Consider the following 25,447-nt stretch of genomic DNA (forward strand, 5'->3'; position numbering starts at 1 on the left):
GGGTGGCGGGATGAGTAGGGCCCTGGGGGTCCCGGCTCTTGTTGGGGCTGTTGGACCGTCCGGTCCTGAAGCTGTGCGCAGCCCTGAGCCTGTCTCCTCGCTCTCGCTCTTGCGTGGGACTGTTCAGCCGCTACAAGGAGCTTCTCAAAATGCAAACCACGTCCCTCCCCTGCTGAAAACCCTCCCTGGCTCCCCTTGAGAATCAAATCCAAACTCTTCGAAGCCCCTGGCGGTCTGGCTGTGGCCTCTTCTTCCACACGCCTCCCCCTCTCGCTCTGCTCCAGCAGGCACTAATCTCCACGCTGTTACTCCAGTAGCCCAAGCTTATTCCAGCCTCTGACCTTCCTATTTACTGCTTCCCACTCCCTGAAAGCTCTGTCCCCCAGCTAGGGAAGACTTTCCTGGGCCCCGTCACACACCTGCATAGCTCTCTCTGCCTCTTCTCAGTTAATTCCAGAATGGGGGCTGTGTCCTTGTTCACACTCTATCCCTAGGGCCTAGAACAGCTCCTGACACATACGATGAGTGAAAGGATGTTATGTTGGGGACAAGGGAGGACAGAGGGGGTGACCAGAAGGCAGGCTTTGGCCAGGCAGGCCCATCCCAGAGATAAGACAATGTATTTCTGAGGTCTGCTGGGTCCCCAGACTGATTCATCACGCTGCTGCAAGTCATGACAGTGTTCCCAGAGGCCAGGAAAAGGCTAGAGAGATAGAAGTTACTGCTGTGACCAGCCTGGGGCTGGATGGTTCACCTTCAACTTGTATGGCCCTCACTTGGAGGCTGGAGCCAGGAGTCCCCAGAAAGAATCAGCAGCAACTATGGTTAATTTGGAACAGAAGATTCCGGGAACTGGAGAGACAGGCCTCAGACCCCAGATGGCTATTCAGGGAGCTGGTCCCTTCCTGTGCCGAGTCCAGAATCTCACATATCCTAACAGAGCCGAGAGCTGTTTTCCCAGGGATCTTTCCCAGGCAGTGGCGAGAGAACTTGACCTCATAAGGCCTGGAGTCATGACCAGGAGGGAGATCGAGGGAGCTGCCCAGGGCCTGGCTGGAGAGGAGTCTGGACATCCACCTGCCTGCCCATGAGGGTCCTCCCTTGGTGAGGTGTCAGGAGCCAGCCCCCTACTCTTAAGCTAGGAATACCCTCATCAGCACTGTCCAATAGAACTTTCTACTCTGATTCAATTCAGCCCTTGAAATATGGCTAGTGTGACTGAGGAACTGAATTTTTCATCGTATTTAATTTTAATTAATTGGCATTTAAATTGACATAACCAGGCGTGGCTACCAGTACTATATTGGACAGAGCAGTATTTAGCTGAAGACTCAGACTGGAGGTGGAAGCCAGGTCAGAGTTCATGGTCTGTGCAACTCTGGGCACTGCCTTTGGCGAGAAGAGTGGGGCCTCATGGAGGGGAGAGATAGGACACTCAGCATCCAGCTCCACAGAGAGGTGTACCTGGTTCCTGGGGTCAAAGTGCTTGCTCACACATGCATACACTCATGACTGTGTGTGAGCATATGGGGATGGTGTGCCTGAGGGCATCCACAGACGCACTTGTGTGCAATCTAGGAGTTCCACACCTGTGTGCTGCAGAAGTTCACCCATGTAAATACATTGTGAGAACGCCCGGGTGCATGCAAGCCGGTGAGTGAGCGCCACTAGTCCAGCAGGTCTTGCAAGAAGGCCCACATGTACTGGTGCATTTCCTTAGGGTTGCTCTGGGGGATCCAGTGCCCCACGCCTGGCAGGATGTGGGCTTCCAGCCGGCCTGGCACAAAACGGCTGCTGATGGCCCCCACCAGCCCCTGCTCAAAATAGGGGTCCTTCTCCCCCCACAGCAGCAGGGTGGGTGTGGCCAGCTCCTGGGGCTCCAGGGGGAAGGTCCTGTGATCAAGACAGACAGACAAGCAGAAGGACAGCTGCCCCCACCCGCACCCCCAGAACTCTCCTGAGCTTCTGCCCTGGGTCTGGTCTTACCTGAAGAGGTTTCGGTAGTAGTTGAGGGGCCCAGTGAGGCCACCGGGCTGTGAGAAGCCATAAAGGAAGGCCTCGAGCTCGTTGGGGGTCAAGTGTGGGATGCCCCTCTTGTGGTGGGTGAGGGTGGTCTTCAGGATCTGAGCACACAGCAGGACGCTGCCTTCAGTCCCACCCACGACCCTCCACCCAGCCCTGGGCCTTCACCCTACTGCACCTGGAAGTCAGACATGGACAGCAACTTCTCGGGCAGCCAGGGAAGCTGGAACAGGAACATGTAGTTGGAACGGAAGAACTGGCCCATGTGGTGCAAAGAGTAGTCTGGGGGGAGGGGAAGGCAGACATGAGGCCTGGCTCTCGGGTGGCCCCGCACCTCTGCACTCTACCCATACCCAGGTCATGCACACAGATATGCCAACACTCAGGAATGCCACTGCTACCGGCCTGAGCCTGTGAGGACACTCGACGCTCCTCTTGGCCCAGGCACCAGCTTGCCTCTCTGACAAGTGGTCACTGTACCCATAGAATGGGAGCACTTTCCTCCACAGCTCCCGGGAGCCCCCCCAGTCACTGGCGTGCTTCCCCCGCCCAGGCCTGGATGCATTTCCCCTGCTTCATTCAGCAAACACTTATTGAGCACCTACTGTGTACCAGGCCCTGTTCTAGACTCTGGAGACACAGCAGTGAATGGAACAGACAAAACTCCCTTGCCCTCAGGAAGCTGGAGACGGAGACAGAAAAGAAACAAGAGCACCAAAAAAAAAAAAAAAAAAAGAAAGAGAAAGAGAGATCATACAGCTATGACTACAACTCTGGGAAGTCAAATCAGGCGATGTGATGGACACTGGGTAGCCAGAGATGGCATCTCATGCTATTGTAGTTGCTTAGTTATCTATGTCTTCCCTGCCAGAAGAAAGCAAATTAACCTCTCTCTCCTCTGCTTCCCCATCTGGACCATGGGGATAATAACACTTTCATAGCTCAGGACACTTGTGTAGGTTACTCTATGCAGGCTCCTTGTCAAAGCAATTGTAACATGTAAGTGCTCACAAAAATGTGAGCACTGTATTGTCACTGATTGTGGATTGGGAGCACCACGGGGGAAGAGACCCAGGTTCACCGCTGTGTTCCCAGCCCCTGGAGTGTTGACTGGTGGACACAGAAGTGCCGGCACAGACACACACCCCTTCACACAGGCACATCCCACATCCCAGCATCCCGGACTCCCCTACACACCTTGGTACACCGACATGGGGGCAGCGCTGACCACTGCCATCCGCTCCACCAGGGATGGGTAGTAGATGGAGAAATTCCAGGCTAGGAGTGCACCCCAGTCATGGGCCACAAGGATGCACTTGGAGTAACCTGGGGGGTCAGAGAAACTAGTGTAAGTGAGATGGCAGGTAGAGGTGAGGCGGGGGTGACGGCCACCAGGGCTGGGATGGGGGCACATCCCCACCCAGGCCCAGAATGACATCCTGGATGTCTGCCATCAGCAGGTCGATGGTGTAACAGTCCACATCCCTTGGTGCATCAGAGGAGCCGTATCCCCGCAGGTCCACAGCCACCACATGGAAGCGGCTCTGGAACTCCCGGAGCTGGTAGCGCCAGGAGAACCTGTCAGGTGGGCCAGGGAGGGAGGTTGAGTCAGGGTCCCCAGAATACACCTCTGCCCTACCTATGCCCAGCAGGGGCTCTGGGCCACCCCAACTTCCTGCCCTGAACTTCCCAGAAGGGAACCGCAGCAGGTGGGCTGCGCCCTGGATCCCAGGGCAGCCTCAACATGGATACTTCTTCATCCCATCCCTTCAGGGCCTCCTGTCCCCATCTGTCTTCGTGTAGACCCCTGTCCCCTAGCGCCCTATATACTTTGCGCCCCCAGTCTGCCCAGCCCTTGTCCCTGCCTCTTTGGTGCCCTGGTGGTCCGGGCTTCACCTCCCCCTAGCCCTGTGGGTCCCTGGCCTCTGGGCCTCAGACATACCAGTTCTCCGGGAAGCCGTGCAGAAACAGCATGAGGGGCCCGTTGCCCCGTCCAGCGGAGACATAGTGCAGACGCAGGCCTGAACTCTGGTGGAGGGCACAGTCTGAGACTTGGGAATCTCCTCTTCCCTGGGCTTGAACACCCCTCTTCCCCCAGGCCATGTGCCCACCCAGACTTGTATTCAACCGTTTGCCACCCCCGCACCGGCCCCACACAGGCTCTTCGATCCTCGAAACCCCGGTGGCGCCCCCGCATGCTCACCCTGAGAGTCAGGAAGCAGTGCTCGCCCAGTGTGGGGTCGCTCAAGCAGGCGGGTGGGGTACGCCGGGGGCGCCCGCAGCAGCCGCGTCGGGGCCGGCACAGCACGTGCGTGAGGGCGATGCAGCCATAGACAGCTGCGGCCACCAGCGCCGCCGAGAACACGAGGCTCCACATGAAGGCACGAAGCAGCTTCAGAGTGAGGCGCGACGGCGCTAGCAGCGCCGTCACCACCAGCTCGGGCATGTCGTCGCGTCCTGGGACGACTGCGTTGCCGTCTGGGGTATGGGCGGGGGTCGCGGGCAGCAGCAGCGAGGCGGGATCCGGGCTGGGGACCCCGCCGCCTTTGGTCTGGGGCCCCCCCGTGCCGTCGGGGCTTGAGGAACGCACCGAGAAGAAGAGGCGGGCGGCTCAGACCGAAACCGCCACCGCGCACGACTCACCTAAGGGCTAGGTAAACACCCGGGCGCGACAGTGACAAGGAGCAAGGCTTGAGGTGCGGGGGTGGAGCCTGCGAGGACCAGGCTCGGGTGGTTGGGGTGGAGCCTTGGGGAGAAGGAATGCTAGGGGCTAGGACTGTGGGCGGGACCTAGAAGGGCTTGGGCGGGGCTTAAGAAAGGGACGGGGCCTACTAGGACTCCCGAGTTGGGTGTGTGGGTGGGGTCTAAAGTCTAGAGGGAGCTCAGGTCCTGCACGAACGGGAGACAGGGGGGCGCAGTGGGTGAAATGGGCGGAGCCTAGAGCAAAGGGGCGGGGCAATGCAGGGTAGGTGCGGCCTACCAGCTGGAAAGGTGGGCCCAACTAGGCCTAGGAGCGTTGTATGGGTTAGGGGCGTGGCTTAGGAGGGTGGGAATGAGGGTGGAGCCTAGAGAAGGCGGGCCTAACGTTGGGCGAAGAAGGCCCGAGGCTGGGCCTGGATGACTTGAGTGCGAGAGCTGGACCAATGAGCAGCGAGTCGGCCTGGATAAGGGCCAATGAGACGGAGGGGTGGAGTCGGAACTAATATGGCGGGTCAGGTGGGCCCGGAAGCGGAAGGGGGCGGGGGGACAGGCAGTGCCGTGCCTGGGGTTAGGAAGGAGGCGCGGGCGGTCGCCGCGGCCCAAGGAGGCCTCGGGAGCCCCTGTCGCCACCCCAACTCTGGCGGCTCCCCCCACTGGAGCGCGCGACCCTCGCCTCGGTCTGGCTCCGAGAGACCTGTTAGCACCTTCACCAGGCCCTGGTTCCAACGGTGGTCCAGCTTCCTCTACCCCACGCCGGCCTCCAGTTGGTCCAGCGGACGCGTCGGCCCGCCCCTGCACAGCTGTGATTGGACAATGGCGGTCATTGATGTTCTGGCGACAGGTCCCGCCCGGGACCCAATCCGCAGTTGTTGAGGTCGAGGCTCAGCCAGTGGCGACCAAAGAAGGCGGGGAGACCAACTCCTACTAGAGGGCAGGGCTCGCCCCGGCCGCCGGGGAACCGGGCTGGTCGAATCACTGGGGCTCTGGGCGAAAGAGGAAGCAGAGCGGGCCTGGGCGAGCAGAGTAGCTTCTTCCTCCTCCAGTTTCGCAACCTTCCTCCCAAGACCCTGAACATTTCAAGGTCGCTCATCATTTAACCCTTATAACAACCCTATTCAAGTGTAGGTACTATTATTACCTTCCTGTATTATAGACCAAGAGCCTGAAATTCGGCAAATGACTTAATGTCATTTGCCTAAAGCCTAACAGCTGGCTCAACAGCAATCCAGGAGTTGAGAAAAGCAGCAGTCTTCGGCTCCAGCTTTCCTTCCGACCGGAGGCAGCCACTGGAACGATTTTCTCTTTCTTCTTTCGCACATTCAGCTATCTCTAAATGTGTTTATGTGGCTATTTCTTGATTACCAGTTTGGGGCATTGACTATCTCATTGTCACCACCACTGCAGGAGCTGTATCCATGGTTAGTTTTCCTATTGGTTTCCTCTAACTTTACCTCATTTTTATGACCTCCCATCTTCCCTTACACCTACCACTGTTAACCTTACCTTTGTATTTTCAAGGCTGCTAAACATTATACTTGTCCTGGGACCGTAAGTAAGTCCATAGGTCCCTATTTAAAGGGAAATAGTGGTTTATGTGGTTCTGCTTCATTAACAATGCATCTCAGAGCCGAAGAGACGTCTATATTGCACAAATGTTTGTTTGCCTTGCGTTTATCACCTACCTTTTCTTGCATGATTAGCCTGTATCATGGCTTTGATTTCATTTACGTTTTCCATCAAATCAGTTCTCCAACCACTTGATGATCCCGGTATCCCTCCTGAGTCCTCTAACCTGGCTGCATTTACCAGCCATGGCTGGTGGGTGTCTGTGGACCTCCCTTCTTCTGCTGCAGAACACTGACTCCTACATTCCTGCTAATGCCCCACCCCTCCGCCCAATCTCTACCCTTAAGCAAAAAGCAGTAGTCACAGGATGATAATTTTATATTCAGTACAAATGTTTATTTTTGCAATGAGAACTGCACAAAAAAAAAAAAACTTTAGTATATAAGTGAAATGTCTACCAATTCCCTTCTACAAATGTCTAAGGTGTTTAATACAAGTCTCAGATTCACTGACATAATTATTGGCCAAGCGATCCGTGCATACAGTACGGTATGGGCTTGTACACACCTCTTACTCTTGTATAGAACTAAGATTTCTAGTACTGTGGGAGAGACTGGGAAATGGCCAGAGAAATTAAATAGTAGATCCAAGTTCTAATTACAACCCAGTTAAGAGAAACACCCATCAGGGAGGTGTGGAAAGGGCCATAGCAGAATTAAATCTTTAGAAGGAAGGTGCAGACAAAACCATTTCTCAGGCTAAACAGTCAGACTTGGCCTGGGGAAGTTTCTGAACAAAACACGGAACAAAAATGAGGGAGTGGGATGAGACGGAAGAAACCCCAAGGAACCAAAATATAAGTCACACTTGAACCAGCACAGTGGTTTATGAGGAAGTGCTGTGGGAGGGAAAGGGGGGAGGATTGCGTAGCAGGAGCAGGGCAGGTCTCTGGCTGAATGCCTGAACTACATACACCATTAGCTGAGAGGTTTGGCAGATTCCAAACACAAGATACAGGGTCTTTCTGGTTGAAAAACAGAAAGTGGGATGTGGGTTAATAAACAGTGCTGGAAATGTTTCAATCACTTTGTGTCTTTGCATACGTATAAATCACATAGTTTCATCTTACATCCTGGGGGCCGCTCTTGCGTACTGCCTTTGCCCTGTGGCTGGGGCGTGTGTGTACAGGTGAGTACACAGGCAGACTGGCAGGGTGTCCACCTGGCAGGCTTTCTCACGGAGGAATGGGTGCGTGTGCGTGCTTGGCGGGGGTGGGGGGCGAGGATCCTATTTTGGGGGATGTACACTTATCTAAGAATAACTGGTTAACCCTGAGCTTAAATGAAAGGAGTTCAGTAGAGGCAGGCAAGGTGGCAGAAGTGGCTCAAGTCCTCTGGCTGAGTGGGGGACCAGGATGGAGGAAGGGCAAAGGGGGAGAACACTGTCTGGAGTTTGACCAGGTTCTGCTAGAAGATGCCACCAACCTAGGCCAGGGTCCACAGGAAGAATGGGTACTTGGGCTCCCTGACACAGCTTTAGCTTATAGGGGTCAGCTCCTGCCCAGGGACAGTAGGGACAGGACACGTGGTCCCCGTCGGTAGATCCTGTACAGAGGTGGTGTGGGGGGCCCCTGGGCCTAGCCTAGGCAACAGGTGGTTCACAAAGAAATGTCAGGGAGACGCCAACATTAAAAAAGAGAGATGTGTTTATTCCATGATCAGTACAGACCAAATGCATATTCACCGTATGAAAGTCAAACCAGTCAGTGACTCCAGAGTTTGGCCAACACTGAGACACCAGCGTCATGGTGTAGAGTGGATTCTCATGGCACACGTAACCTCACCAAGGGCTCCAATTATAAAATTAAAAAAAAGCGGGGGAAGGGGCAGCCGGTTGGTAGGGCCAAGCGCCAGGCGGGGAGCTTCTGCCTCAGTCTGTGGCCTGTGGCCCCTGGCCCCTTGCGCCCACCACGTCGTCCCCTGGCCCTTCCTCTCCTGGTTAAAAAAAAAAAAAACACAACAACAACAACAACAACTCAGAAACAGATTTGACATTAAAAAACAAACAAAGAAGCAGCCAACGAATGGCGGGGAGAAAAAAAAGGAAAAGAAAACGTGGCTTTCTGGTTTTATAATTAAAAATAGACTAGTAAAGTTTGAAACTGAGTAAAATATAGGCAGTTTTTTTGTGTGTTTTGTATGTTTTGTTTTGTTTTTTTTTTGTGGGTTTTTTTTTTTTTTTGAGTTTTTTTACACCAGTTTGGTGGAGTCACCAACAAACTTCAAACAAAGATATGCCAACTATGTTTCACTACACAGTACAGCCACGGTCACACACTACCCACAGCGCGGTGGCAGCTGCCGCTCAATGAGGAGACAATCACACCATTTCGGAGATAAGCAGTGCCATTGTGTCTGGAGGAGAAGAGAGAATTAAAAATAAAATAGAATCCAACAAAAAATATATATATAGAAAAAAAAAAAAAAAACAGAACAGAAACACAGGTGGGAAGGAACTGACTTTGGTTGGTGGCCTCACTCGCCGGGCGAGGCCGGCCCACACACGCGCGTGTGACAGTCACCTCGCTCCAGATTGCCATGGACACACACACACCTCCACGGCACTATTCCCTTTTGCACAAGCGAACACTTACAGAGAGCGGCTCTCGATTAAAGGCTTGTGGGGGGAGAGGAAGGGAGGGGTGGGGTCTGTTCAAGGCAAAGTCAGTGCCAGCAAGGGGGTGGGCCAGCGCCCTCACCACCTCCAGCTCTTGCAGGCCTGCCCTGGTCTCCTGGGTGTGGGCAGGGGCAGCTGAAGTGTGGAGGACTCCTGGCGGGCAGGACGTCACAAACGTCACGTTCTTGGGGACAGTAAACCAGTCACGGTGGCGGCAGCAACGATGTCCTGTGTATACTGTGTAGACGTTTGGCAGAGAGAAGGGCCTCTGCCCCACACGCGGGGACTTGGGGCTTGGGTCTGGCCGGCACTTGCTCGTGGCGAGGCGTGCTCTGAGCCGACGTCCTGTGGGGGGGTGGCGGGACGTCCGGCTGGCTGTAAGGCAGATAGGCTCTGCAGTCCTCAGCTGCCCATCAGGCCTGCCCCAGGCATAGCATGCAGGAGAGCCAGGCCCGGAGATACCCCCTTGCCACTGCTACTGCCTCCACTGCTGCCCCTAACACTATTGAGAGTCAACGTTTTGCCAGGAAATCAAAGTCAGAAGTCACCTAGGTGCTCTCAGAAAAGATTTTCTTCAAATATTGACAATAGATCACTCTGGAAATTCATGTCAATGGTAGCTGCCATCTGGAGGAGAGAGGAGAGTGGGAGGAAGTGAAACTCGGTGTCCTGCCCTTGCTGTGGCTCCCAAACTCTCACCCCTGACCTCCAGCATGGGCTATTCCCTCAGGGCCCACACCCCAGAACCTCCCCTGCACTGGGCCAGAGCACCTCTGAGGCCCAGAGGCCAGCATGGCGCAGACAAGGAGGAGCTCTGCCCTGAGTCCCCACCCAATGGCTCTCTGCTTGCACCCCACCTCTCGGGGAGAGTGAGAGCCTCCCTGCCCTCTCCAGGCTCAGGGTCCCCTTTCTCAACTCCTCCGGGGGTGGCTCTCCGCCCAGCAGCGCCCACCAGAGTCCCCCCGCTCACCGCTTCCCGGCGCCTCCGCTCCTGCTCCTGCTTTCGGGCCAGCTCCCTCTGCTGGTCCAGCATGGACTGGGGCTGGGAGCTCCGGGCCTGGGGGGCGGCGGCGGCGGCTACGGCCGCTGCCTGCTGCTGCTGCTGCTGCTGCTCCTGCCGCTGCTGCTGCTGCTGCTGCTCCTGGCGCCGGCGTGCCTCCTCGTGGGCTCGCCGGGCCTGCTCCAGCGCATCCTCATCCTCTCGGCTCCTGAGCAGAGCAGGGCTCCGTGTCACGTGGGGACGAGCGCCAGCCCTGGGAGCCCCACAACCTGCCCAGAGCCCGCGCCCACCTCATGCGCTCCTGCCGGAGCCGCTCCTTCTCCTTCTCTGCGTGCTCAGCCTGCGCCTTCAGGGCCTTCTCGCGTTCCTCCTTCTCCCGGGCCGCCCGGCGGAACTGCTCGAAGCTGTCACTTGATGACTTGGCTGTGGAGGACGGGGTGGTGGGATGCTTCTGCACCAGGCTAGCCCAGGAGCCCATATTCTTGATTTTTAGGTCCTGCGAGGCAGAGAGACCAGGGGGCCAGTGAGGGACCCGGCTGCATCTGGACTCCTCCAGAGAGGCCCAAAGTCTGAGGACACACCTGCCAAGGCACCTCCCTGGGGTGGGGGTGAGGGGCACTCATGGGTCCACTGCTCCTACCTTTTTGGGTGCAACTGGCGTCTTCGGCTCCTGTTTCTGTTTGTCCTTGTCAGGGGCCCCCGGTGGGGGTGCATTCTGCTCAGGGGGCCGAATCACAGGCCTCCCGACATCCACGGGCTTCATCTCAGGCCCTGAAACACAAATAGCCCATGGGCCTGGGCCCAACCCACCTCAGTGGGGCACGGTTGACCGGCCCACAGGAAGCTCACATCCAGTGCAGGCCTGGGGGCCTCAACCTCAGCTGGGGTTGGAGAGGGCACTCACGCTGGGGCAGGTGGACGGGGGCCTTGATGCTCTCTGGGTGCTTGGGGGGTTCCGGCCGCAGTGAGGGGCTGAAAGGCTCACTGCGGATGATGGGTGAGTGGATCTTCTCCTCCTTCACCACCACCAGGGGCTGGGGCTGGACCACGGAGGCTGCACGTAGCTCCTGGGACGGCATAGGCATGGCAGCTGGTGAGGTGGATGGGCGCCCCTGGCCCCGGCCTGAGCCCATCCCTGGGGGCTGTGGCCCAGCCCTGCCCTTTACCTGCTTCTTAGGCTGGACGTTTTGCTGGGGTGGCGACTGGTGGGTCAGACTCTGGAACTGTGGCATCTGGGGGGAATGTATCATAAGCGGGGAGGGGGCTTCACGGAGGTGACCTAGGAGAAGGGACAAGGAGCTTATCAGCATGTCTGGTATGGAGGCCATGGGCCCTGGGCTCAGCCAGGCCCTCCCAACCCAAGGGAAGCCCCACAACGGCTCAGCCCCCTTGCACGTCAGGCCCTGTGCTCAGTGTGCAGCAAGGCTTTGTGGAGCCATGAGTGCAATCCTGGTGTTTGATACCACTGTGTGCCAGAAAAAAAAGTTTCCATTAGGAAACTTTAGGAAGTGCAGATACATCTGGTCCCAGGTGGGGTCTGAGCTTGAGTATCTTTTAAAAGCTCTCCAGGTGGTCCTATGGTATGGCCTGGGTCAAATACAAGGGATGTCAATAACCCCACAGAGCAGGCAGCCTGGGCTTCCAGCTGTCCCCATGTGGCTAGGCCGGCCTGCCTGGACAGCTGCTTCGGGCCTAAGGCCAGATCCCCAGGAACCTCCCCAATACAACTCAACCTGCAAGGCCCACACAATGGGGAGAAGCCTGGACCTGGCCTACACCACAGCAGAACTGGCAGAACAGGTGTTGGGCTCATGGTTCTTGCAGAAAGTGGGCCAGCCCACCCACCTTCATCCAACCAAAGGCTGGGGGCACCCAGGCAGCCTTGGCCTGGGCCTGCCAGCAATCTGCAAACACACGACTGCAACAGCCTCCTGTCTGGGTGGCTCCCTTGGGAGCACCTGCTGAGGCTGACCTGGGCAATGGCAGGCTCTCAGGCCTATGACTTGCAGAAATCTCTTGTCTACTGGAGGCTTCATCCAGCAGCACCTAGAGGGGAGCCCAGTAGCTCAGGGGGCGGTGCCTTCAAGTTGGCCTGGTGCCCAGGGATGCTTGCCAAACCTCCGTGGACTCCAACAACTTGGTCTTTGACCCAAAGCCCCCAGCTATGCTCCAACACACGTCACTCCCTGTGACTCATTCCAGGCCACAGAAACTCAGAGGGAGATGGGCCCAGAGACTCTAAGCACAGATAGCCAGAGGGGACCTGCCCTGCCCCACCACAAGTGCTGACTCTTCCGAAGGCATCTCATCACCTGCCCACTACTGGTCTCCACAAGGAAACCCAGCCTTGCTTGAGGGTGGAAAACAGGCACAGTTGCAGAGCTGCTGGGACCACCACTAGTCTTTCCCAGGGAGGACAGCCAGCTGTTCTCAACTCAGGGTACACAGTGATCCACTTGGCACCTGGCAGCTTTTGCTGGGTTTAGGAGCAGTCACAGCCTAAAGTCAACAGCTTTATTCAATTTGTAGGCGGCACTCATGGGACACCCCCCACCACCACCACCAAGCCAGGCTGCATGGTCTACATGCCAAGTCCAGGAACGTCAATGTGTCACCACACCATGAGGCATCTACTAAAACACTGCCCCACCGTGGTCAGCCAAAACATTTTGGTCAGAGACACCTAGAAAACAAGTGCCCAGGAAAGGCAAGAGGACATGGCCTGCCCAATGCTGTTGACTGGAAAATGGCAGCCTAGATCAGGCTGGAGACTGGGAGCAGGAGACAGCAATGATTCCTGGGTGAGTCGTGAGCTACCTGAGAGCTTCAGCCTAATTCTCCCTCCCGGCTCCACCAGGGGGGCCTCCTGACACCAAAAGCAGACCATCTGTTTCCATAGGTTCCCAAACAGACCACACTGCCCAGACCTGCTCTTGGCTCTGCCTGGACCTCACACCCCACTGTTTGTTAAGCTAACTCCTGCTCATCCTCTGGTCACCTCCTCCAAGAAGCCTGCCCCAATCCCCAGAGGCAGAGCAGGTGCCTCCCCTGGGCTTCTGGCCTCCTCACCTAGCAGGAATCACAATGCACTGTTAACACTCTTGACTGTGAGTTCCAAGAAAATGGCCCACTGGGGCCTTAATCTGTCATCTCGGCTTGCAAGCAAGATGGACACCTGATTAAAACACTGCATCAAGTATCATCGCCCCCTTTCAGCTGCCTCTCTCCAACCAACCCAGAGCCTTCGAGGCTCAGCTTTGAGCCCATCTCAGCCTGCAGCACAAACTGACCCATCTGGCTTCTTGAGGACAAAACTCTGGGCCTAGCGCCAGCCTCCCCAGAACCCAGGGGCAGGACGGTAGTGCTGGTGGGGGGACACTTACCAGTTGAGTAGGGGTCTGACTTGTGGTGCCGGGGCGAAGGGTGATGCTGGATGACTTGTTGAGGCTTGGCGGGCTGAGGCGGGGGTGGCTGCTGGCCCGTGGGTGGGTGGGGGGGCTGCTGGCCTGGGGGCGGCGGGGGTTGCTGGATATGGGTGGGGAACTGCATGGGTTGCATATGCACGGGCCGTGGCGGGGGCTGGTGCTGCTGCTGGGGTGGCGGCTGTGGCTGGGGTGGTGGCGGAGGTGGCTGCTGCTGCTGCTGTAGCTGCTGCTGCACTGAGGGGTGGGGAGGCGGGGGCAGAGGGGGCGGGGGCTGGGACTGCACCTTCACGGAAGGGAGTAGTGGTGTGGGGGGCTGCACCTTCTGCAGCTGCTGCAAATAGAGCTGCATCTGCATGGAGGTGAGGGGTGGGGCAGGCGGATCTTCATCCTCCTGCAGCAGCACTTGGGGGGGCTGAGCCATGGGGGGCTGAGGGAGTAGGGGAGGCTGGGCCAGGGCGGGTGATACGGCTGGGGGACGGGCAGCCTTGGGGGGGAGGGCGGCAGCTCGGTTACTGGGCCGTGATGGCTGTTGAGGCAGCGCGTTGTGCAAAGCTGGAAGGACACAGTAGCAGGGTGGTGAGGCTCACACACCCCGTGGCCCCCGGTCCAGCCTTTCTCCTCCATCCTGACCTCCTACTTGTCTCCCTCCAACTGGCAACCTCTCCACCATCCTTGGCTTCCCAAAAACTCCAGAATAAGGACAGCGTCCAGGGAGGTCTACAGGATCAGGCCCCTCACCAGCATCATCCGGCCCCATGCTCCAAGCCCCCAACTCTCCTCCCTTCCCTTCCCTCCAACTGCTCCACTTGCCCTTCAGGTCTCAGAGCAAGTCTTTCCTGATTCCCACAGGTATGTCCGCTCTCGGATGAGGGTGTGTGCCCTCCCAAACCCCCATCCCTGACTGGGAGCTACGGAGGGTCACATATTTTTCCATCTCACACCACGCCCGGCCCAGCAGAAGATCTGCATCAGTGTCTTCTGTACCCAAAGCACTCTCTCTCTGTGCAAGGCCTGTTCTGGGGCCTCTCGTGTAATTTCCATAATGGCCCCGAGAAACTGCTAACTTCCCCTTAGAGACAACTGAGGTTAAGAGGGGTTCTGCAGGTTGCCCAGAGTGCCCTGTCACTGTGGTAAGACCAGGGTGGGAAGGGGACCTCCCCACACTGTTGCGGGTGTGGTTGCAGCTCACCTGGAGGAGAGACCACCGAGTGCTGGTTGAGATGAGGCGGAGTGCTGTGCTCGGGAGGCTGGGGCAGGTGAGGGGGCAGCTCGGGCTGCGGCAGGTGCAGGATGGGCTGGGTGAAGTGGCCAATGGGGTCGAAGACACTGCCTGGGAGTTGGGGTTCCAGGACGGGCACCTGGGTGGCGATGAAGGGCGGAGGCGAGGACTTCATCGCAGGGGCTGCCTGCTGTGGCATGGAGGGCGGAGGGGGTGGGGGCGGGGGCTGCTGCTGTGGAGGTGGAGGCGGTGGGGGCTGCTGGGGAGGCGGTGGGGGCTGCTGGGGCACGGGGGCCGGGGCCTGCTGCATCTGCTGATGGTGGTGGTGATGGTGCTGCAGACAGACAGACAGACAGGCTGATGTCAGGCAGGCCAAACCCGTCTGGGTCAGACACAGGGTCCCTCCAGGGTCCAAAAAGGCAGGTGGCCACTGCTCACCTGCTAAAGGACACCCCCGACACCACATACCTTCTTCTGCTCCCTCCCGGGGTGCCCCTTCTTTTTTGACTTCGGAGCCATCTCTGTGGAGGAAAAGAGAAGGTGGTGAGCCTACGGGGGAGAAGACTGGGAGCTGGCCTTGAACGCAGAGCAAGGAGAAAACAGAGGATGAGTTCAGGAGAAGGACCGGTGACAGTGAGAGGGAGGGTGGCTGGGTTCTGTCTGGGATGGAAGTTGGTCACAGGGGAGGGAAAGACATGTGGGGTGCCACCTACCCATTTGCCTGTTGCTTTTTCCTAGCGGGGACCATGCCTGAAAAGCTGCCTGCCAAGCTCCAGACCACCAGCTCCATTAAAAGATGACACCCGAATGCACTGGGAACTGAGCTACGAGAAACCTCCTTGCCCAACGTCTCCTCCAATTTGCTGGTCAGAGGCCTCTACAGTGACTTGAGCATCTGCACCCCAACCTGCTTTGCCTTGGAACAACCATGGTGTTTGAAATGATCTTGTCTGAGGCTCAGAGACGTTAAGGGACTTGCTCCGGTCACACAGCTAAAAAGTAACAACTCGGTGGCCTCCAACTGCATTGCCCTCTGAGGCTCGCTCCTTCCCATCCTCCCAGAGGAAACAGAGATGCGTGAGTTGGGGTGAGAAAGACCACTGGTGCCAGCATGGGCCAAGGCCTGACCACAGAGCCATGGGACAGGTGAGGAGAGTGCTGACAAGTGGGAAGTGCTGACAAGCATGAGCACTTCGTGGAGGAAGAGAAGCCAGCCAGCCACCCAGCCAGCCTCCCTGGACGACCCAGGAGCCAGTGGGGGAGGTACTCAATGCCATTGCCAGCAGAGGAGGAGGTCACTGGCCAGACTCCCCTTCCTCTCAGGAGACCGGCCTCAGAGAAGTCCCTGTGTTGGGATACAGTCAATGTGCTGCAGGGAGAAAGCAGTATGTGTCCCGGTTTCTCAGGAGCCAATGGCTTGTTGCCACCACTGTGTGGATAAATCTGGGGTGTGCCTGTCTCTGTGAGGAGTGTGCAAGAGCCAGCATGACTCCCTCTGCCCCCACTCTAGAAGCTTATGCTAAGGAACTTCTGCCAGCTGGATGCCCCTTGCCAAACACTGCTGGGTGTAAACCTCAGAGGAGAGAAAGCCCACCCAATGCTCAAGGGCTAGGAAATGAAGTCACCAACCACCAGGTGGGACGTGGGACCTATGGTGCCTTTCGGATTCCTGTCACTGAGAGGCACCTCATGGCTTTGCCTGGCATCTCCTGAGCTCCTTGCCAGGGTGCTGGCTCTTGCTGCTGGTGTTGGAGGACACATGCTTTTGCCCAAAGCGGGGCTAGCTCCACTGGTAGCTGCTTCATGGAGGGCCGTGCTAAACTTCTGTGAGGTGCACAGCCTTGGTGCGATGTGTCACCAAAAGGGATGAGAAGGGACTTTGTGCCCTGCAAGAGCTCACCATTCCATGCAAGTGATAAGACAGTGACACAAAACTCAGCAGCTACAGACATGTCTCATACAAATGGCAGCGACTAGGGACACCTGGGACACAGGAACTGTAGGCCCAGCCCCAAACCCAGACATGAGAGATGCCAGGATACAGGGCTCAGGACTCTTTGGGTCACATACAAAAGCTGGTGAGGACACTCTTGAGGGTCACACATACAAAAGGGAGCCATCTGGGTGATTTGCAGGATCAGGCCACAGGGTATCTGGCAGCCGCAGGATGGAGGAGAGGCTGGAGGCCCAGGACCAAGCGGACCCTACACACACAGGGATAAAGCACGGTACACAGAGGCTGCTGACCCAAGGGAGTGGGAGAAAGAGGCCGGGGCATTCCTCCAGGCTGGGCTCCTCTCCCAGCATGGATTCCAGTAACAGAAACTGCAGCTCAAGGGAGGCTGGGGGCGGCTGCTTGCAGGCTGGCATGCCTTTGGAGGGAGCGGACCAATGGGTCAAGTCTGACCAGGAGAAGCCACTGTGTCATGGGGAGAAGGCTGGGCAGGGTAGGGGTGGCCTGTCATCTCATGGCCTTGGGGGGAAACACTTTTTTCCATCACAAAAGAGGGACAGTGGCTCTGAACCCTCACCACCTCCCTGCAGCCATGAGCAGAGAGGTCCACCTGGGAACTAGAGGGGAAGAAGTGCAATGGGGCCCTTAAGGATCCAGGGAGTGGCTTTCAGCTGCCTTAGAAAGGTCACTGGGAGTACCATCCCAGGGCTCCACAGAAGTGCTGGGAGGGGCAGGTCTAGAGTGGGAGAGAAGGTGGGAGGTGTGCAGCAGACCACCAGGACCAGAGGACTAAAGGGGCCAGCAGTGGGGACCAAGGGGCGCTGGAGCCTGTTTGGGACAGCCACATCTGGCTCACGTGTCCTGAGCCTCATGTTGGAGTTACTGGTAGGAAGACAAGACAGGAAGTGCACAACTTCACAACACACCAGCCCCAAGACACCCCCACACAAAACTCTCTAGAAAGGGTTACATGAAGATGGCCTCAAGTACTGTGTGATCTTTATTCCATAAAAATCTTGAACTCAACACAAGTTTCATCTTTACATAGGATGGTAATTGTACAAAGAATTAAAACGTTTTTGTAAAATCTGATTAAAACACTGATTCCTCCCCACTCCCCCACAACTCAAGGGAAGGAGACAGGATAGAAGGTAAGGGCAGAGGTGCGTAGCCCCTCAATTGAACCGGCTGGGAGCCTTAGCACCAGCAGATGCCCAGGCCTCCCACCCCTCCTACAGCGACTCCTCAGGCCCGGATGGCACCTCCCACTGTCCGCATGCTGGAGGCTGCCGACAAGGAGTGAGTGGGCTTCTGCTCTCTCTGCTCTGTTCCTGGGGCACTGGGCATAGGTGACAGCTTGAATCTAAAGATCAGGTTCTCTGTCAGACGGAAGCCCCATGGGCAAGAAGGACGGAATCCCTGGACAGCGAGGGTGCAAGGACCACGCAGGAGAGCTGGCCCGTGGCTACAGTCCATGTGCACACGAGTGGGAAGGAGGGGGGGGAGGCACACAGGCCGACGCTGTGGGAATCTAGCCTGCCTTTTGTTCTAAGACAGCAGAATCTTCCCAGAAAGACAATGCCAGCGGCTTCCCAACTGTCCTGTGGGAATCTCCAGGCATGAAGCTCCCTGACCCTAGCCAGGCTGAGTTGTACTGGGAACACATCAGGAACCGGCCAAAGGGCAGCTCAAAATAGTCTGTTTGGCAAATGAGCTCGACTGGAAGCTGAGCGGCTACAGGATCAGGGAGCAGCCTAGGAACTCCCAAGTATCACTGCAGGGCCCTGGAGGCTCTGGGGAGGCTGAACCTGGAACCCAAGGCCAAGGCCAGTCTGGGGCAGTTAGAGCTGCTTGGGCCCAAGGCCCCAAGGAGCTGGGGAGGGGTGCCAGGGTTTCCACACAGGCGGTGGCCAACTGCACCTTCTCAAGCCTGCTTCCAGCTCCAGCAGAAGGCAGACTCCAAGATGCCAGGAGATGGTTAGGCCTTGAAGTACACACAAACTATATATAAAACAAAAAAAGCTCTCTGAAATGCAGATGCTATTCCTTAGGGGAACTTTTCACGTCAGGCAGTTTTCTGTTGAGATGCTGGATTCATGACCAAAAAAGGGCCGACATTTATTTTTAGAACAAAAAAAAGCCTATTCAGTGCCTCTCAGAGGGCTTGGATTATGTGGCCACCCTGACCTGCCCCATCCCCAGCAGCTGTCATTATTCTAGGGAACTGAAGACTAGGAGACTACTTGCATGTGCATGGAACAGGGCCCGAAGGCTCTGATGCCCTCACAATTGACTGGTCCAGTGCTCTGGGTTTCAAGAACCCTTTCTTGCCACTAGCCCAGATCCCAACCCCCACCAAAGGAAAGGATGATGGGCTAGAGGAGCCAGGTCAACTGGCTGCATGGCATCTCCTCCCCAGACGCCCCTCACTAATGGCCTGCCTGGCAGCTCCTGCAGCCTACTTCTAGGTACCTGGGAAGGGAGGGATGGGGAGGCAGCTTAGGAAGTACTTTCCCTGTGTGACTTTAGGAGAAGAGGCCAAAGAAGTTGGGAAAATGCCCAACAGAAACAGTGGGAACAATGAAAACAGGAGGACTCCAGGGGGCTGTGAATCAGCTGTGGCTGGTGACAGCCTCTGGCTAATGGAGCCTTATAGGTCACCAGAGAGAAGGCATGCTGAGGGACAGCCCCAGTGAGCCTTTGGGCCCAGCTGGCCTCACCTCTAAAGCCCCATTCCTCACTTGGGGAAGCTCTAGATGTTAGTGTTCTTCCTTAGGGTGAATGAGATCTTCCCTGGGCTAATGTCATTGCAAGATCCAGGAGGGAAGCAGTTAGGATCCAGAGTCCCCAAAAGAGGGAGGGATGAGGAGAGAAAACATATTTGTGTTGGGGCCTTGCACACGGAGCAGCACCACATGTATGCGTGTGCAGGGGGGGCTGTCGTCACGCTCTGGGAGATGCCACCCACCCAGAGGACCCCAGACGACCAGGGAGGCGGGGCAGGACAGCCAGGCAGTCTTTACACAGGAGGCCCGGGCGGGCAGCCAGGCGGGCAGCCAGGCAGGCAGCCTTCCCGGAGGCGGGACTAGGCGTGAGCTGCTGGACATGACTAATCCACCCTAGGGGACAGGCCCAGGGCTCTGAGGAATTCCATAACTTGATGGAGTCCTGTCCCTTTCACGGAAGAAAATGGACTTAAGCTATAGCTTGCTGGGAAGGAATCTGGAACTGAAGACCGTTTTATTAAGAGTCCGTGTCCAATGATTAGGCAGGACCTACATAGAGGGAGAGAGAAACCAGTGTGAGAGAAATGGTGTGGAATGTACCGTTCAAGTCATAAGAACAGAAGAACCGCAGACCAAGCCAGCCTCCTGTGCCCTGCTTGCTGTCAGGGCACGAGAGAATAGCGCCGCAGACTAGGAGTTCCACCCCCTGCCTGGCCAGCTGCAGGTGGGGACAGACCCACCTTTCCCTTAGAAGGGCCTCGGATCTGGCACGCATGGATGTCTCCAGAACCGCCTGAGCCTGTTTATGCTTCTAGACAGAACTGCTTCCAGTAACAAGTTCCATATGCGCCGAGTGCATGCTGGTGTTCCCTTTACTGGTCTTTGCATCTGAGAGGCTACCCTGCCTGTCCTCCTTGCCATCACTTCTGAAGACCAGCCTGGTGTGCCATGCACATTAGGTGCCCACTGATTCTGATCTTATCCTCCAGGGTCTGCTTTTCTGCACCTGTCTATCTCAAGGAGGTGACGCTGACCCATCCTCAGGGCTTGGGTGGAGGTAGGAAAAGCCCCTAAGAAAGGAGATCTGGAGTGCAGGACCTCTAGCTAACAGCCTCACCTCTGCATTCCTATAAACCGCAAGAAACAAACCAAAAAAAATTATAAAAGGAGGAGCCAGTGACATACACTGTTGAGGAGGAGAACAAATAAAAAATAAAAACAGGTTGAGGAAGAAAGTGTCCTTTCTTTTTCCCAGGCATCGAATGCAGCTCCCCTTGACCGGGGAGGGGGTGTGGGGCTCGTTCCCACCCATATAGCAGAGCAGATGCTTCTGTTAGAGTCACAGATGCAACCAACACTGCACTCCCATGGTCCCCAAGTGCGCATGTGGGAAAAACCCGCCCACCGGCCGGTCTCCCATTCAAGGCACATTCCACAAGGCTCACCCTCGCCCATGAAGCCCTAAAATCCGTCCCTGCGCGTGTGTGGGAGTGTGAGGGTCACCTGGCAGTGCAGGCAGACTGGCTATAGCCCCGTCCTCCAGATCTCTTCCTACCCCCACCCAGCCCCACCAGGGGACTTACCCCCTCCCCAAGAGCGTGCGTCACACCCTTGGAGCGGGCAGCAGCAGGCCCCAAGATGGGACTGGAACTGAGTCCTTCCAAGACCCCAGGGGGTCGGAAGCTGAGGCTGGTTGTCTGGGAAGAATGCCCCATGGCCTCTGTCTGCACTTTCCAGCTCAAATCTTTCCAAAACATCAAGCATTCCTTTTCCCCCTGGAGCTATTAAGAAACACCCACATGCTCCGATCCTGGGAAAAGGAAACCAGGAGACTAAAATAGCTGGAGTGTGCTCCCTCTGCAACAAAAAGACCAAAACCAAGTCCAAGAGAATTCCCTGAACTCCTGTCCCAGCCCAGGCCAGGGGTGCTCCTGAGAGGGACAGGAACTGTGTGGCCGCCCCACCCATAAAGATCTGTGGGTGGCATTTGGGAAGAGCCAGACATCAGCAATGTGATGGGGTGAAAGCTTCAGATGGCTCAGGGGCAGTGGGAGGGTGGCACTTGTACCACTGCCTTCTGTCCCTCAAGCAGATTCAGAGTTTAACCAGAATCAAAGCTCAGTGGAAGACCACGACTCAAGTAACAGCTGGGTTCAAAAGATGTGGTGGGACTGGCCAGCAGTGCTGCATGCTGCTGGACATGAGGAGGAACACACGGTGGCCTGGGACAGAGCTGGAAAAGGAACACCCCCTCCGCCCCAGTCTGTGGATGCACTGCCTCCCTGAAGCGGCCTTGCCCCAAGGACCAGCCCCATGTCCTAAGCAGCTAGCAGCATCCTTGTCTATGGACAGTGGCCAGAGAGGAGTCCACGTACCACTGCCCTAGTCCCAACTTAGTGCCTCTGTTCAATTTCTTTTGGTGATTCATGTCCCAGGGCTGTGTCGGCAGAACTGACAAATATAGGCCCTTAGGAATTTCGGCATTAATCCAAATGGAAACACAAGAACAAGAAGGGCAAAACAATTAAGACCCCAAAGACCAAGAGAAATACCTTCAGTGCCCCCACCAGGCCCCATCCCCCGCAAGGCAGAACCACCTGTAACTGGTCAGAGACATCTACCCATCTCCATGGACCCAGCACGAGCGGCTACTGGAGGAGCTGCCCGGAGAGCAAGTGCAGGTTCCTGTGCAGGATGGGGGTGGCAGATGGCCACATTCAGTGGTGCCAGGGCACAGCCTCCCACTTTGGAACCTGTAGCATCTGAGCTGCAGGGCACAAACCTACACAGGGTGGGTCCCTCCCAAGAGTAAAAGCTCTCAGCTGGCCTCCGACAGAGCTCTCCAGTGCACACAGAAGGCAAAGGAAAAGTCAGGACCACGAAGACAAAAGAGACGCTCGTAAAACCCAAGGTGGGGAGGGTGCCTGGGAAGAGGAAGGAGCTGGAGGCAGCTGAGGGAGCCGCCAGGGCTGGACTGCCGGAGCCTGGGAGCCTGCAGGCTGGCGGCTCTGAGACTGTAAATCTCACCCTCCTTCCTGCCAGGACAGCTGTTCCCAGGACTCTCAGATTACTTGTTGCACAATCCTTCCAGCTTCTTTAAAAAGGGGAAAAATGTGGAGGGAAACAAAAAAATCTCGGCAGCAGCAGGGAGCTGCTAGAAATGCTGTCATGGTCACTCCGCAGCAGGCGGCAGCAGGGGGGCTGTAGGGCGCTCAGGAGTCAGGGACAAAGGCCACAGTCACAGATTCGCAACGGGGACATCAGGTGTGATGGTCATGGTCCCCTAAGGTGCCACGGTGGGTGGGGCCAAACCATGCTGTTTTAGCTATCTGGTCCCGCTGCCATTTTCAACCTCTGGGGTATTCTTTGGTTGTTCAGATCCTTAGGAGAAAACGCTATGAAACCCCTAGTAGAAGCAGCCTGCTGGAAAATGCAGGAGGTACAAAACCCCAGAGGGAAAGACAAACCTGAGGCTTGGCTGGCACTGAAAGTGAGAAGTCAGCAGCCACCAGGAATGCTAATTGGGCCCAAGAATATGGCCATTCACCCTGCTAAGGGCGCTGGGCTCTGGCCTGGGGCCAGCTCTGCCTGAGCAAGCACCAGATGCGGTGCCCCCTGCTGGCAGACAGATTTAAAAAAGCAATGGAAGGGTGAGCTGGTTAGGAAGAAAGAAAGAGGTAAAGGATGGAGAAAAGAGGCAGCCAGCAAACTACTCACAGCAATCTTTGCATACAAAAGGAGCTCAATAAATACAGAATATACTTAATGACTTTCATGTCACTTTGGCCCACTGAAAATGAGGTAGTCCAGAGCCCTCCCCCAACACTTTGGAAACCTGATGTCCTTACTGCAGAAGGGAAGAGGAGCAGTGACAAGACCCAGACGCCCCCTTGTCCCCAGCTTCCCTGGACAGAGGCAGGCTGAGCCCACAGGAGGACCTGTGGACCCACACACCTCAGAGCAGCTTCAGTCTTTCCAACTGCTGCAAATGATCCTCAAACTTCCTTGGCACGACCAGGTCACATTATTTATGTGAACAAAGTGGAGCTTATCGTTTATTTCCAGTTAGAAAAAATATCAGGGATAAAATAGGTACATGAAAGAATATGCCAGGAGTCTTCGTTGCCCGAACACATGTTTCCCACTGTGGATGTGCACATTGCAGCCTGCCTGGAGGGACACGCCCAGGGTCCCAGGGCGGGCTCGCGGGTGGTCCACAGACTGTCTGCTCAGCTGACAGAGTTAGACCTGCCCAGGGACAACTCTGCTCACCCAGAGAAGGCCAGCTCCACCTCACAGAACAGGCTAGTCACCAGGCTTCTTCCCTAGCCTCTCCTCTGGGCCAGTCTGAGCATCTGCTCCCCTGAGAATAACCAGGAGAGCTTGTATCTGGAGGAAAGGTCCCCTTCCCCACCACCAGCACAGCTCTCAGCATCTCCACCTGCCCCCCACCTCCCGTGTCAAAGCTGCTGTTCAGGCGCACCAGTGGATACACGTGCACGCCCATGGAGCATGGAGAGAAGGAACTGTTAGAGGTACACGACACGCATGTCCAAGTGCGTGCAGTTAGGAGTAGCCAATGCAGCAGTGAGCACACTCTGGGGAGGATGGCAGTGCCCTAAGCCCCAGGAACAGCAGGGCCAAAAGCAGGCTGTTCCACACCTGCCAAAGCACATCACCTGAAAGGGCTGTGTTGCATGCAACTGTGACACACGGAAGACTGTGAGGCTGGGCAGGGTCACGCTAAGATCAATTCCATCATCTGCCCCCACCCCTTCTTTCCCAGGTCTCTGCAGTGTCAACACCCCTGGCTACCTGTCTTCCCTGCCCCAGCCCAGGTCGAGGGCAGTGTGGGGGCAGGTGCAGGGCTAAGCACCCCCCACAGTTAGAGATTAACATGGTGACCAGGTAGATGGAGAGATGAGAGGGCCCAGCAAGTTCTTATGACTGCCATCTCTGGCCTCTGGTAGCCTGGACACAGGACGGAGCACAGGCAGGATTCCAACAGGGCTCTAAGTTAGACACCTAACCTGTTTCAGAGTCTTCGCTGTCAGAGGAGCTGGACTCGCTGGTGCTCTCCGACTCTGAGGATGAGAAGCCCTTCATCTTGGAGGAGCCAGCAATCACATCAACTTTCTCCGCTGCAATAAAGCAACAGGGACAGAGTCAGGCAGGGCCCTGAGTCCCACGAGCCAGAGGGCTGCTCCTAATGGCCAGCTGCAATCCTTCCGAACCCCGGCCAGACCCACATTTCCCAATGGTAAGCAGCTAGCCTACCATGCATGCCAGCCAAACACTTGGCTTACAATGGACTTTCAAGGCCCCTCCAATCTCTCAAAATACCCTTTTGCAGGGTTCATCAAGGATTAAGAGACCAGGGCAGGAGAGAATTCTCTAACACAAGGAACTGCCGGGATTATGCCCCCTCAGCTACTTTTCTGACAGTGGGTAAAGAGGACCTAAAGGGGACGTGACAGTCAAAGACAAAACAAGATAAGGAAAGAGCCCCAAGGGATCTCCCAGCACCTCAGTGTGCAGACTGAGGCGAGTGTCACTGTGTGGCACCCTGGGCGGAGGAAGGGGGGTGTGTGTGTGCCAAGGACCCCAGGAGTCAGTCCGGGCTGGAATGAAGGCTGTGTGCAAAGCCCTGATGTGGATCCTAAGTCCTACTGGTTCTAACGCAAAAGCTGTAAGCCAAGACAAGGCACTGATAACACAAAAGAGCTGCCTGGAAGACCTGGGGGGCGGAGGGGGGGGGGTGTCCACACCAAGCTAGAGAAGAAAGCAGGCAGGCACAGTGCCAACCTAATGCCTTTCCTCCTAGCCACGCCCCCCATGCCCAGAGACCCCAAAGACGTAGGGGGGTGGCTTCTAGGGAAGACTCAGAGGCAGGAAGCTAAGGACGAAAGCTGCTGCTGCTCAGAGCAAGGCTTAGGACACCTAGGTGCAGGTGGACCCCAGATGGCCAGCAGCCAGAGAGATCAACAAAGGCACCAATAAGCCTAGGGCTGAGTCTGATGTCACAACCCTTCAGAGGTTTCTATGTCAAGAACGCAGATTTTATAATCGGAAAGAAAGCAAGCCTGCAGAGAACGAGGGCCGAGACTGGAAGGCAAAGTTACCTGAAGGTGCCAACAGGGGCCTCACTACTAGAGGTGC

General features: G+C 56.5%; 2 protein-coding genes across 9 annotated transcripts in view; both read right to left on the reverse strand.

Moving 5' to 3' along the window:
* Positions 1-1,227: 1,227 nt before the first annotated feature.
* Positions 1,228-5,468, reverse strand: EPHX3 (epoxide hydrolase 3). The gene is made up of 7 exons (XM_082382907.1): positions 4,226-5,468; positions 3,965-4,050; positions 3,443-3,600; positions 3,220-3,348; positions 2,201-2,304; positions 1,987-2,123; positions 1,228-1,893 (listed from the first exon to the last, which is right to left on the reverse strand). The coding sequence occupies exons 1-7, from the start codon at positions 4,466-4,468 to the stop codon at positions 1,668-1,670; spliced, it is 1,083 nt and encodes a 360-aa protein (XP_082239033.1). The 5' UTR covers positions 4,469-5,468; the 3' UTR covers positions 1,228-1,667.
* A 2,507-nt stretch (positions 5,469-7,975) lies between these two features.
* The window catches only part of BRD4 (bromodomain containing 4), an 80,423-nt gene continuing 62,951 nt past the window's right edge, over positions 7,976-25,447 (reverse strand). For 5 of the 8 annotated variants that reach the window (XM_082382861.1, XM_082382857.1, XM_082382858.1 and 2 more), the window contains 9 exons: positions 24,319-24,429; positions 15,077-15,129; positions 14,579-14,942; positions 13,348-13,941; positions 10,869-11,243; positions 10,605-10,735; positions 10,255-10,460; positions 9,935-10,172; positions 7,976-9,591 (listed from right to left, as the gene is read on the reverse strand). In XM_082382861.1, coding sequence (XP_082238987.1) covers positions 9,523-9,591; positions 9,935-10,172; positions 10,255-10,460; positions 10,605-10,735; positions 10,869-11,243; positions 13,348-13,941; positions 14,579-14,942; positions 15,077-15,129; positions 24,319-24,429 — 2,141 coding nt within the window. In that variant the 3' untranslated portion in view covers positions 7,976-9,522. The remainder of the gene's footprint in view (positions 9,592-9,934; positions 10,173-10,254; positions 10,461-10,604; positions 10,736-10,868; positions 11,244-13,347; positions 13,942-14,578; positions 14,943-15,076; positions 15,130-24,318; positions 24,430-25,447) is intronic. The other 3 variants (XM_082382859.1, XM_082382860.1, XM_082382864.1) reach the window with 2 other exon arrangements.

Source organism: Balaenoptera borealis (genome assembly GCF_965194805.1).
Source record: "Balaenoptera borealis genome assembly, chromosome: 2".
NCBI classification, from domain to species: domain Eukaryota; kingdom Metazoa; phylum Chordata; class Mammalia; order Artiodactyla; family Balaenopteridae; genus Balaenoptera; species Balaenoptera borealis.

Bases quoted from the DNA above. Each gene is read 5' to 3' on its own strand.
- EPHX3 (XM_082382907.1), bottom strand. From the start codon at position 4,468: ATGCCCGAGCTGGTGGTGACGGCGCTGCTAGCGCCGTCGCGCCTCACT. The intron at 3,601-3,964 runs GTATGTCTGAGG...CCCACCTGACAG, and splicing joins CACGGCTTCCCGGAGAACTG to GTTCTCCTGGCGCTACCAGC. The intron at 2,124-2,200 runs GTGCAGTAGGGT...CTGTGTGCTCAG, and splicing joins TGTCCATGTCTGACTTCCAG to ATCCTGAAGACCACCCTCAC.